General features: G+C 33.6%; 1 protein-coding gene across 1 annotated transcript; it reads right to left on the bottom strand.

The window, feature by feature from the left end:
* Positions 1 to 3796: 3796 nt before the first annotated feature.
* LOC131054452 (cysteine-rich receptor-like protein kinase 2) lies at positions 3797 to 6658 on the bottom strand. Its single transcript, XM_057988967.2, has 7 exons — positions 5753 to 6658; positions 5418 to 5543; positions 5184 to 5311; positions 4891 to 5104; positions 4563 to 4794; positions 4332 to 4482; positions 3797 to 4235 (listed from the first exon to the last, which is right to left on the bottom strand). Exons 1-7 carry the CDS (start codon positions 6531 to 6533, stop codon positions 3939 to 3941), a joined length of 1929 nt encoding a protein of 642 aa, XP_057844950.1. The 5' UTR covers positions 6534 to 6658; the 3' UTR covers positions 3797 to 3938.
* Positions 6659 to 13986: the final 7328 nt, after the last annotated feature.

The following is a 13986-nucleotide window of genomic DNA, read 5'->3' as shown; positions in this document are numbered from 1 at the left end:
TGAGTTGATAGGATGAGAGGTCTTTTTGGCCGTCTTTATATCTTGCATCAAAATTTTAGTTTCAGTGATACCAAGTTCATTAGCAAGCGATGTCGTGGCTGCATAAATCTCCATAGTTACTGTTTCTTTTAATCTTCCTGTCATAAAAGAATTACTGTTTGATCACTGCCATCGTATAACTGGCGAGTGCAAAGAGTAAATATTGATTTGACATTCACTAAAGGAGCGCAAAGTCCTAGACATCAACTACGGGTTCATTCTGGGAGTTTGCAGTGCATTTGACAACAGTTGGGCGAATGAAAAACAAACGAAATTTAATCGTCGGGATGATCTGAATCATCTTGCACTCTGTCTAGAAGAGTGCACCATAGATGTGAAACAATCAGTCGATCCATTTCAGATAAAGAGCCACCTTCGGCGAAATTATTTTTAACAAAGTTAGAAGGTGGTATGGTGATTATGGTGAATTTGATAAAAATTAAAAATATGAATAAATTAGGTATAAAATTTAATATTGTTCAGTATTATTATTTTAATTTAGTATAGCTCTATTAACTTAACTTTGATATCATGAAGAACAAAATCAAAACAAAAATGACAACTATAAATCATCCTAATTTGCCGCCCGCTAGAATTCCCCCAAAAACCGGAAGGAGATAGTTCGTAAATCAGACAACATAATCTATAGACAATAGATGACTCTCCAATGAAATTAATGAAAATTCAAATTATCAGTAGATCCATATTTTTTTAGAAAACAAATTGTCACTGAATGTTGTAAGCATAACCTACAAGTAAACATGTTTCCAACTAGTTATCTAACGAAGAGACTTGGCCCTACACGGAACCATCAGTTGAACGTGTGGTGGAAGAAACGGAAGCATATGGTGGGTGAAAACATTGCTTGATGCGTACAATTTATAGCTATCAAATCAAATTGTGTCAGAGTCCTCCAAAGCAATTTAAAGCTATGAAAATATTGTTCATGAAAGTATGGTTGGTGGGAGATTTTTTCCGAAAGTTTAATGTCGATGTAGAGAGGAACGGACGCATTTAGTAGTCAACAAGGGAGTCACGGTCAACACGTCTGTATGACAATATGTATCTCTGTTATATTAAGGTTATGCATTTCTTCAGTGTGTTATGAGGTTATTATAAATTATTTTTAATTAATTAAGAAGGTGATATGATTATAGAGAATATGTTAAAAAGAATTACGAATAAATTAGTTGAAAAACTTAGGATCACCAATTTGTTGCTGGAGTGTTTGGAGTTCTTATCTTAATCTAATTTTAGTCTTATTATCTTAGACTTAATATTATGAAGAATAAAAACAAAATAAATATGATAACTACAAATAATCTACTAGACAACATAGATAACATAATCCATACACAATTGATGGCTCTCCAACAAACATCAAGTTGTTAACATTACCATTTTTTTTTGGTGTTTATAATATATGTGAAATTTAAATAATAAGAAATAGTATTCAAATAAAGTAAAAAATTTAGAATGCTATAATTTAATGCTGAAAGAAAATTTTAGTTAATATTTACTTTGTTTAATTAATGCAATTATTTTCCTTGTAACATAGAGAAGGAATGGTTTTTTTTTTTTGCTTTAAAATTTCACTTATTTTTTATATAGCATGAACAAGCTTATTGATATTATAATATAATGATGTGGACATTATCTAGGTGTTATTTGAGAATATGTTATTGAATTATAAATATTGGTAGTTGATGGTTTGTAATAGTAAGCACACACATTTTCTTATTGTTAAGTTGTAGTTGCAATTATGGTTGAATCATTTAAATTAAATCAATTTGAATATTTCAAAGTATGGAAAGTGGAAAACTAAAATAGAATGTTAGAATGTTATAATTTAATGCTGAAAGAAAATTTTAGTTAATATTTACTTTGTTTTATTAATGCAATTATTTTCCTTGTAACATAGAGAAGGAATGGCACTTTTTTTAAGCATTAAAATTCACTAATTTTTTATATAGCATGAACAAGCTTATTTACAATATTATGATGTGGCACATTATCAAGGTGTTATTGAGACTATGTTATTGAATTGTAAATATTGGTAGTTGATGGTTTGTAATTGTAAGCAGACACATTTTCTTATTGTTAAGTTGTAGTTGCAATTACGGTTGAATCATTTAGATTAAATCAATTTGAATATTTCAGAGTATGGAAAGTGGAAAACTAAAATGTTATGAAGTCATTGAATATAAATAGTGCATATAAGATCTAAAGAAGAAATAAAGATTGCTTGAAATATTTTTACCTTGGAAAATATTTTTGGTTAAAAATCTTAGAAAAAAAAATCTTTATTGCATAAAGCTCAACCATTCTCTAATACAATAATGAATATAATACTTCACCATTAATAATGTGTGAATATTTATAAACAAATTGAATGCAAAGTATGTAAAATATGATAAGGTTCTCCATGAATATAAAGCATGCAAAGTATGTAAAATATGATGAGATTCCCCATGAATATAACTTGCATGCAAAGTATAGAAAACTTTACTAAATATTTTCTACTTGTTGAATACTTAATATTTGGAGCTATATGACTAAGCAATCAATTGTTTAAGTAACTATTCTCATTACTTTTTTATAAGACAAAAATATTCTTGAAATACTCATAGCTTTGTTAATGAATTGGAATATTCTTCTATGTATCAATCTTTTTCAATAGTACTCATTTTTCTACAATTATTTTTCTAGAAAGAATATATTATATTCTAAAATGCTTTCACCTAGCATGATAACTATGATTCTTTACCATATATATTGTTAACTATCATTGTATAATTTTTTCTTCAAACCAAACAATAAAGTACAACCTTTGTAGCCACAATACATCCTTATATGCATGAGTAGCTGCTATGTACATAACATATGTTGTTTATAATGTATTGATTACCTATCATTTTTTTCATTCCTTACTAGCCTGGCCAAAAATATTGAATACATATCTACTTGTTCTTCTTCAACCTAATTAGAATCTAGAATTTTTTATGAATTCAAAATTTTATTTTAATCATCTCTTCCTTCATATCAAATTGCATAAGCTAATATGTCACATAGATATCTAAAAAACTTATTCACAATATTCCAAAATTATTTATCTTGTTTGCACATATATCTTCTCACACTACAAATTTATGTGCAATGTGAAGTATAGTTCACAATAATTAAAAACTTATTCACAATATTCCAAAATTATTTATCTTGTTTGCACATATATCTACTCACACTACAAATTTATGTGCAATGTGAAGTATAGTTCACAATAAAGTAGACAAGAGTATGTCAATTGTTCTAACATAAGAAATGGCACGCATTTTTTTTATTTTTCTTTTCATTTGAAGAATTTTTTTAGCAAACAAGTTTGTATTCACAAGAAAGGGAGTTTTCATAGGCTTACTATCTTGCAACCTAAATATCTACAAAATGAATTTTACATATTTCTTTTAAGGTAACCACAAATTTCTATTTGGACAATTAATTGTTATTTTCATTTATAAAATAAATTTTATAATACCCAAAATTTTCATACCAAATTGTAAGATAGATTTCATTCTCGCATTATTTCAAATTGATAACATATCATCTATATACAACACTATCATAACAAAATCCTGTATTATTTAAAATAAAATAAAATAAGATCGTCCCTCAATTACAAAATATACTAAGCGTACAACATTTCTCCAACATCTAAATTCTTGAATTGAAGTGAGGCATACATCGCTTTTAAAAATTTCCTAGAAAAGCAAAAAAGATATATATTATAATATTTAAATACTATTTGAAAATAGGAAGGGAGAACTATTTAGTCGGTTATATCTTTAACAATATATCCACATCCTTGCTAGTCTGTATGTGCCCATCAACAAGAGAAGTAGCCACTGCTAACGAGCACTAAGGGTTCCCGTAATCGTTGCATTGGATTGATATGAAGGTGTGCCATAAGCCAAACTTTCTCCATCTACGAGGGCTGGTTGCAAAGGTTTTTGAAAATCAATCTCATCATTACTTAACAGTATTGTCACGACCTCAGACATTGATGGCCTATGACTGACAGAGGCTTGTATGCATTGAAGCGCAAGGTTTATCACCCTCATCACCTCTTCCTCACTATACCCTTCCATCTGGTTTCCACTTTCCACCACTTCTAAAACCTTGTTATCTTCGTATAGGCTCCAAACCTGCCATAAGTTTTTTAAGAAAAAAGGTCAAGCATTTCAAATGAAATAATCTAGGGATGAAAGGATTAAAAGAATATTATTAGAATTTTAAAATACCCATTGAAGCAGATATTGCATATGAGGTGGTTGCTTCAAGTCAATGCATTTTCTACCACTGACAATTTCAAGAACAACGACACCAAAGCTATAGGTGTCAACTTTCTCTGTTAATTTCCCACGGGTAGCGTATTCAGGAGCCGTGTATCCTCTGCAAAAGAAAAATTAAAATGGGGTTGCCATCTATATTGAAATTATAAAAAACGGTAGATAAATTAGGAGTTTACTTACAAGGTTCCTGCAAATCTTGTGCTAATATGACTTTTATCATTTGGAAGAAGTCTTGCCAGACCAAAATCTGCTATTTTTGCCTGAAAGTTGTCGTCAAGTAATATATTGCTGGATTTAATATCACGATGGATGATACAAACATGGAATTCCTCATGTAGATAAGCCAGACCACGAGCAGTGCCCAGGATAATGTTGAACCTTTCCTTCCAACTCAAAAGTTTTTTGTTTTTTCCTGCATTTAAAGCAATTCATTAGAGTTTCAAAACCTAAAATGTTTTTTTTGTAACAGATCAAAGAAGCAAAAGAGGAAAGTTCAGAAATAGCAAACCATATAATATTCTGTCAAGACTGCTATTCGGCATGTACTCATAAATCAGCAGTCTTTCCTGTCCTTGTCTGCAACATCCAAGTAAACGCACAAGATTTCTGTGATGAACATTAGAAATGAGTTTCACTTCGCTTTCGAATTCAGAAGTTGCGAAAGCAGAACGACCTAATGTCAGTTTTTTCACCGCCACAACTTTGCCAGTTTTCAACGTACCCTGCAAATATCATGTAACCCATCATTTGAATACATTAATAGACAAGGCTAATATGAACTGTAAATAAACAATAATTTACCTTAAATACTTCACCAAACCCTCCTTCTCCGAGTTTATTTGCTTGATCGAAATTGTTAGTCGCCTTTTTCAGTGCCTTGAAGTCAAAATTTTCAGGTCCGCGCAGTTCCGTTGCTCCTTCAATTTCCCCTATTTCATATATTTGTAAAACTAATGTTAGTTAATATGGAATTGACTTGCACGAGTTTTGCTTCCTTATCTATAATATAGTAAATTCAGACTTTTAAGAATTTACCTTTTTTCTGCCCTTTTTGCATCATCTGCTTCCGGAGGAGGAGGAGACAAGTTATAAGGCAAACTAGGAATCCCCCTCCTACGACACCAATTATTATCGACTTTACAGAACTCGCCTTTCCCTTCACTGAAAAACAAAACCGAGAATACGTCAACTGTGAAAAAATCTTTGTAAATTAGAGTAAATATCTGACATAAATTTTAAACAAAAGCGATTCAGGTGATTTTTTGAAATCGCATTTCTGAAATTGTAAATTGAAACTCGTTTCTAAGGAAAAGTGTCAAGAGTGTAGGGAAAATTCCAAGCTCTTCAATTGAATATAATTAAATTCTAACCTGTGGGTAGGAATGGTGTCAAATAGGTAGTCGCGTTGCTTGGAAAAAAGGGTTTGGAATCGTATCGCAAGTAGCAGCCAGCGTCTATAGCCCGTCCATCCGAGCGAGGAAAACACTTAATTATGTTTTCCTGAGCAGTCTTTAGGCAATCTTGGCAGGAATTCCTTTGAATGGAACTCAAACAGAAGGCAAGTCCATAGATTGTCGTATTAGACGGCCCTTGTCTCGTATCCGCCGCAAAATAATCCTTTATTAGTGGAGTTGCAGTGCAAAGATCACTTATCAAAGTTCGACCTGTTGCCGAAAATGAACTGGAATCAGGGGCGTTGGCTTGGCCGCAGAAGGCTCTATGTGTGGCATCAGTGTATGTATCAGAAAAATTGTGATTCTCGTAACGCAGATAACAGCCGTCGTAGTATGCTTTGCAGGACTCTGAGGCGCAGCTGCGTGCTTTGTTCCCTGCAACCTTTATGCAATCGACGCAATCGGCAGGGGATTTATCCTTTCTGCACTGCGCAAGAACGAAAACTGAATCTGTTGCTGTCCCTGTAGATGCATCCTCTTCTGCTGTAGCAAATCCATATGCACCAACTTCTTTCACCACAGATGCCAGCGCGGCGTTCAAAATTCGCTCAAAGCGGGTTGCGTTGCTGCTGGGGCTGTAGTCGCATTGGTAGTATAAAAGTTTGGTCTCTGGATCTGCCCTAATGGGGACTCTTAACATGGACGACAAAATAATCAACATAACCATATTCTCCACTTGCCGGCCCCTTGCAGCCATGGCTCTGGATTTCTCCACTGATATTGGGGAGAGACCTAAAAATGCTATAATTGAAGATGCTATTGATTTGGTTCTGATATAATACCCTAATGATAATCTGTAGTTCACAAAATAATTACATATATAAAAACTTTAAATTGTTCGTCGAAGAAAAAATCCCCCTCCTTACCATAGACTTTCAAACGGCAAAGTCAGTCATGATTGTTCTTTACCATAGACAAATCCCCCTCCTTTTTCACTATTATCCATTCTTCTAGAGACCTTAGTTATCTCTCTTACAAACACGAAGCGGAAAAGTCATTAAGATGTGAAGACCATATTAACATAGAACTTTTCTATGCTTATTTTTTCTTTAAAGAAAGGGTCAATTTCCACATGATGCGGAAAAGACATTAAGATGTGAAGACCATATTAACATAGAACTTTGATTTTTTCTATGCTTATTTTTTCTTTAAAGAAAGGGTCAATTTCCACTAGAAGCCAAATCATTGACTGAGCAATCACTAGATATCAAGGCTCCTCACTGGCTTTGTAAGGAGGAATTAGCAATAGTGGTACTCACAATAACAATGATGTTATTTTTATGGCTTGTGATAATTGTGGGGATATTTCTCTAAAATATGGTATATCAAAGCACCTCTTAAATGTTTGTGAGAATGTAAGGATGATTTTCAAATTTTTTACAAGTGTTACACATCTTTCAATAGTGGTGTAGAACACTTTCCATAGAGATGAGTAGTTTTTCAATAAACATATCTCTACCAAACACCATAAAGTCTTATCACATATTTTCTTATTATAACATGTCAAGTGTCATGCTATGAACATCAAATAGTGTTATCAATTCAATGACCAATACACCATCTATAAAAAATGTGGTATGTAATGTCATATATCAACTCATCACCAAGACACCAATGACTTAGTCAAATCCATAATTGCGAGGAGAGAAATAGTTCCACTTCTATATGAGATTATTCAACATCCTATTGACTATTGCATGAAATGATAAGTAGGAGATATTGCATGAATTGTTGTGATCTATTATATGCATATATTACATATCTTATACATTGGAAAATATTTTAGAAAAAAAATAGGTAAATAATATAAATAGTAAACATACACCCCTCTTAAGGGTATACAATATTTAAAAGAGAAATCAAATGAAATTTACATTTATTTTTTATTGTATATCTCTTGAACAATTGCTTTTCTCTATAGCTTTTGTGTATGCATATAACTTCATCTAAATCCTTATTTGGATGGTTTCCTATTAAATTCCAACTTTTACCCCAAATTAAATAGGATCTAATACCTTATTATGACAATGATGCGATAGCCAATTGTGTTGTTCGAACAACCTCAAAAACTACTATATGAGTTTATCCACTCATTTTTCTTTCTTATTAGAATGCATTGTAAATGAATTTTTTACTTTATCTCTCTCTCAATATCTTGTATGCCACACAAAAACAACATAGGTTTCTACTAGCATTTATCAGTCTATTAGCTTGTGAAGTACTTGTCGTAAATATTTTGGACTTACCTATACTAAGAGTAAATCTAGTACCATTCAAGACCAACCTATACTAATTCACTAACAAAATATATCAAAATTAAAATGTAGAGATCATAAGGATTTCCAAAGATGATACCAACTATATCAACTAGTATATATGACCAACCACTACCTCAACCATTGAATTCAAGCAACTATTAAATTTTATTTCACATTATTTAAATTTCTTGGAAAATATAACCATTCTTCCATCCAAAATAGAATTTCTTGGAAAATATAACCATTCTTCCATCCAAAAGTATGTGTACTAAGATGATTTTTCATTCTTCAAATCAAATTCTACACTATGAAATTTAATAAAAATGGGATTGTTTGTAAACACATGTCAAATAGAGAATTCACTTTTCTTTTGGTTAGTTAATTTTTATGTCAAAATGATTGGGTAACTCATCTTCATGTCTTAAGACTCATTATTTCAAACACATGCACCTTTCCTCATAGTGGCACATGACAACTAATCATCTATTTTGGACCTACAATCAATCTACTTTCATTTGCTTAAATATTTAACATTCTTATTCTTCATATTTGGCTACTTTGGAGGAGACAAATCCATATACAACTTACAACATGTTTCTTATATAAAAATTCAAAAATGCTTGTAATGTGATTGTTCTTTCATTCCTCTTACCCTTGACTTTCCTTTTCATTTGTCATTTGGCATTTTCACTAGCTTGTTTATCTCTTTTACCCTCCTATTTACATTGGAGATAGGAACGATTATTTTCTTACTCTAAATGGGCACAAGGTTAATCCTCATTCATATCCTTAGTTTTGGCCATGAAAATGAGTCAATTGAGGTGAATAAATAGCTAGCAAATATTTCATGAGTGCCTCTTTATCTATAACATCCTTAGAAGAAGCTAAAGTGCTCCCTTTCTGAATTCATGAGGGTAGGCAGGGAGCTCATGGGAGGAAGCGGGCTGAGGAGGCACTGGGCCCGTGGGGAGATGAGCACGCGGGGAGCAGAGAAGGGAGGGCCCGCAGGGCGGAAGGCCTGCGGGAAGCTCGCGGGGAGTCTACAGGGATGGCAGGTCTTGCGTGGAGTGAGGGGAGGCTGCAGGGGATTCGCGGGGAGGAGGGGAGACTGTGGGGTGCGGACGTTGCAGGGAGCCCACGGGGTGTGGGGACGTGGAAGGAGGTGGATGTGTTGCAGCATGCGGTGGGGAGAAGACTTCATTATGTGCAGTAACCGGTGGAATTTCATACCACTGTGGCTCCTCCATATTTCCTGGGACATGGGGTGCGAGTTTGGGGAGGATGTGGTCTATTCTGCTTACCTCCAATTTCAAAATTATAAGAAGACCAAACATTTTCATCACTCCCTTCTTCATTCTCCAACTGAGAATTGTATTCAATAGATGTAGATGTCATAGGAGCTCCCACTAAATGAGAGACTGGAGGTAGAGCGCTAGTAGTCGCATTTTGAAATAGAGACGTAGGAACATATTCTGTCTCTGATTTACTTGCATCTTGCAGTGTGGGAAAGGAGGTTTCATGAAAGACTACATCTCTGCTGCGAACAATCTTTTTGTGAGCTAGATCCCACAATCTGAAACCAAACTGCTCTTCTCCATACCCCACAAAGATACATTTCAACGACTTTGGATGTAATTTCATTCGCTTTTCCTTGGGTATATGCAAGAAGGCTTCGCATCCAACACATGAAGATGCGAATACGAAATCCTCTTCCCTTGCCATTCCTCTTCTGGAATACCAAAATCCAATTTAGATGATGGACTTTAGTTAATTAAATACACTGTTGTGTTACACGCTTCTGCCCAAAATTCTTTTCCTAAACCTGCATTAGACAACATACATCGTGCCTTCTCAAGGATTGTTCTATTCATCCTCTCGGCTACACCGTTTTCTTGAGGAGTGAATGGAACAACTTTGATTCTTCTAATCCCATTATCAACACAAAAATTATCAAATTCATGTGAACAAAATTCCCCACCGTTATCTGTTCGTAAGCATTTAATCCTATGCCCAATCTGATTTTCAACTAATGCCTTGAAAATTTTTAATTTTGAAAACACTTTTGATTTCCTAGAAAGCATATAAATCCATACTTTTCTTGTGCAATCATCAAGAAATGTTACAAAATAGTTAGCTCCTCCAATGGAGGTTACCTCGGTTGGTCCAAAAACATCCGAGTATACAAGCTCCAATGGTGTTGTCTTTGTGTCACACCCACCTTTCAAAAAACTGACTCTCTTTTGTTTGCCATAGAGGCAATGTTCACAAAAGGCTAAGTCCACAAGCTTGAGGCCCGGTAGCTGATTTCTTGTATGCATAACATGGAGACCTTTCTTGCTAATGTGTCCAAGTCTTTGATGCCAAAGATCCGCTTTGCTGTCCTCAATCACCATTGCAGCTCCCACTTCACCATGACTCTTAAAAATGTAAAGATTTCCCACTTTATTACCATTTGCAATCAGCATGGTACCATGTGTTACTTTCCATGTATCCGAAAGAAGATTGACATTTAGACCTTGACCAAAGAGCTGTCCAATGGATATCAAATTCTGCTTCAGTTTTGGGACATGGCGAACATCTTTGAGCAGCCATGTTTTACCACCTTCTAATGGCAGCAATACATCCCCTTTGCCTGTAATTTCACAAGCTTTGTTATCTCCTAAAAAAACATTGCCAAATTGCCCTTCATGGTAGTTGATGAATGCTTCAAGACATGAGGTTGCATGATAGGAGGCACTAGAATCAAGCACCCATGAATCCGAAGTAGTGTCGATTGTTGAAAGGGTTAAGACGCTACCATCTTTATCATAAACGATATTTGCTTCGTTGTCCCGCACTCTCTCTTGTGCTCTTTTGAAATTTCTGCAATCCTTTTTCACATGACCCGCTTTGCCACAAAACCAACATTCACCATTTGTGTTTCTAGACTTCGATCTCTTTGCTGATTTCAAACGTCTATGGTTGTTATTTCTGCCTTTGTTATGACTTCTACCTCTATTATCGGTGTTGACCACCATTAAAGCTTCACTGGATGAAGGTTCATCATTCTTTCTTCTCAAATCCTCGCTGAGAAGAGTAGTTGCTACATCATTAAAAACTAATTTATTTTTACCAGATATAGATGTGCTAACTGCTGTTACAACACCATCCTAGCTGCTTGGTGTGGAACACAATAACAAAACAACCTTGCTTTCATCATCTTGTGTCATCCCCACCGAAGTCGCTTGACTAATCAATGTATTAAATTCATTGATGTGGTTTGCCATAGCACAACCTTCCTTCATTTTCAGTTTGTACAAGCACTTCATAATAAAAACTTTATTTACAGTCGAAGCCATTTCATACATGGCTGAAAGTCTATCCCATACTTCTTTTGTTGTTGCATCACCCGTGACATTGAAGAGAACATTATTGGACAGCGAGAGAAAAATTGTTGCTCTTGCCTTCTTGTCGAATTTTACAAAATCTTCATCATCCATCCCAGCTGGTTTCTTTGCTATCCCTTCAAGCGCGATTGAAAGGTCTTGCTTTATCAGCAAAGACTCCATCTGCACTTTCCACAATCCGAAGCTCTGACCAGAGAATTTCTCTATCTTTGATTCTTCCATGATTCTGGAAATTCAAACACCAAAATCTAAACAACGATCTAACTTCGCTCTGATACCAATTGTTAGGATGAAGAAATTGAATTGAAAACAACAGATAAACACAATTAAATATACACAACACAAACAACAAGAACACACAAATTTATCGTGGTTTGACAATTGCCTACATCCACACTTGAAGCAGGGGAATCACTATATTATTCACCAATCTGGTTTACATCTACACAGCTGCAATCAGCTCTGGCAATCAACTTCAGAAAATGAATTACAATCAGCTCTTAAAGAGCTTCTAGGAAGAATATGAATAGCCAAGAGTTTTGGTGGCAAACAGGGAAGGAGTCCGTTGGACTTCAACTTCCAACAGTTTGTGCAGGCAACTACAAAATTCACAACCACAATTTTCCAAGTCCCATGGTTTTATTTATTTTCCCTTTCTAAATAGTAGCATCAATAATTTCATTTCAGATGAAGAATTCTTAGACATTATTCAATTTTTGTTTAGGTTCATTTTCTTAGAAAGTGTTTTGAAAAAATTATGGATTATTTTTAACAATGGTAGAAAGTGTTATGATGTATATGAAGAATTCGATTAAAAAAATATATGTATAGGTTATAAGTCAAAAATAAGATCATCTATCTGTTGTGCAAATCTACTTGATGACCAATTTATTTGTAGTTTAAATGTGACTCATTTTCTAACAATACTCTCTCAACCACACTACAAGTGATTAGGACTCATAACCTAGCCGAGGTATACTAGGATAGCTTTAATAACATGGAGAACAATGAAAAAAGAAAACAATAATATATACACAGCAAATTATTCAAACAAATTGATGGAGATTCAAGATGTCAATAGACTCATTTTCTTGAGATTCATAATATGCATTAAACTTAGAGAGTAAGATAATATATTCAAACAAAATGAAAGTTTTAGGATGTTATCATTTGATGTTGAAAAAATATTTAATTAATATTTTTATTTGAATTCAAAATATATTTACTATTTCTTGAACTATAAAAGATGAACCTTTTACTATATTTCTCGGAAGTTAAAAAAAAAATAGAAAATTATTTTTACTTTAATAATCTCTCAAAATAAGGAAATTAGATTCATGACTAGGGTAAGCGCACAAAGATGGTGGTCAAAAAGGGGGTATAAGTGGACACTTTTTTTTCTTTTCTGAAATCAGGTGAACCTAAACTTAGAGGCAAAATTTGAAAGTCATCCACTCAAGATATGAAGATAATCAAGAAACAAATATTGTAGTACTCTGAATCTAGTTTCCAAACTACTAAAAAATTTCAAAATTGGATAAGATTAAGGGGGTCAAATCTTTTGCGCACGAAAAGCTGACCCTATTTTTTTTTTAAATACATAACAGTGTCTGACGTGCACATCAAAAAAGTCATAGTTAGATTTAGCATTTTGACAAATACTTTGGTAGAAAGATAGTTAAGAGTGAGCACTAGAAGATGTTGAGTATTTTTTTTTATGATTTTTCCAATCGAGCACATCCTAAAAATTCGGTACCTATTCGTGCACGAAGCATAAGTTGCACTAAACAAATCGAAAATATAATTTTTTTTTTTTTTTTAAATTGTAAAAAATCAAGTGAACTACAATAATATATAAAGTTTTTAAAATTTGGATATGTATATCAAAATTTATTCAAAAAATGGTGCACCTATGTCTGTGAGAACTATGGAGACACTAGTAAAAGAAATTCAATAATAATATGTTATTGTTGTTCAAATTGAAAAAAAATTATATGGTTAGAAAGTTCAGAAGATGGGTGGAAATATAGTGGCAATTTTAGAATTACCCACTTTATGAAGTGTAAACTTGATGATGACAAAGTTGATAAACCAAGTTGATAAAATAAAACACATCAAAAATGAGAGAAATGGAGGGAAATCAAACTTCCAATCCATAGCTTTGTCATCCAGGCCTATTTCCAAGCCTAAAAAGTAAAAAGCGTGTATGGGGTACTTGTGGTTTAAAAAGCGCATACAAGGTAGTTATAGTGTAAGAAGCACATACGTGCTATTGTATAATATGATATTCTATGTATAATATGTGTATATTCATATAATATATGTAATATATAATATGCGTATATTATGACATTGTATATATAATATGTTAAACATATATATACACATGTAAGTGTATCTTCTCTCCCTCTCAAACACATACTAGGTCTCTCTCTCTCTCTCTCTCTCTCTCTCTCTCTCTCTCTCTCTCTCTCTCTCTCTCTCCCTCTCCCCTCTCCTCTCCCTC

Source organism: Cryptomeria japonica, chromosome 10 (genome assembly GCF_030272615.1).
Source record: "Cryptomeria japonica chromosome 10, Sugi_1.0, whole genome shotgun sequence".
NCBI classification, from domain to species: domain Eukaryota; kingdom Viridiplantae; phylum Streptophyta; class Pinopsida; order Cupressales; family Cupressaceae; genus Cryptomeria; species Cryptomeria japonica.
This window is presented reverse-complemented; position numbering and strand designations above follow the sequence as displayed.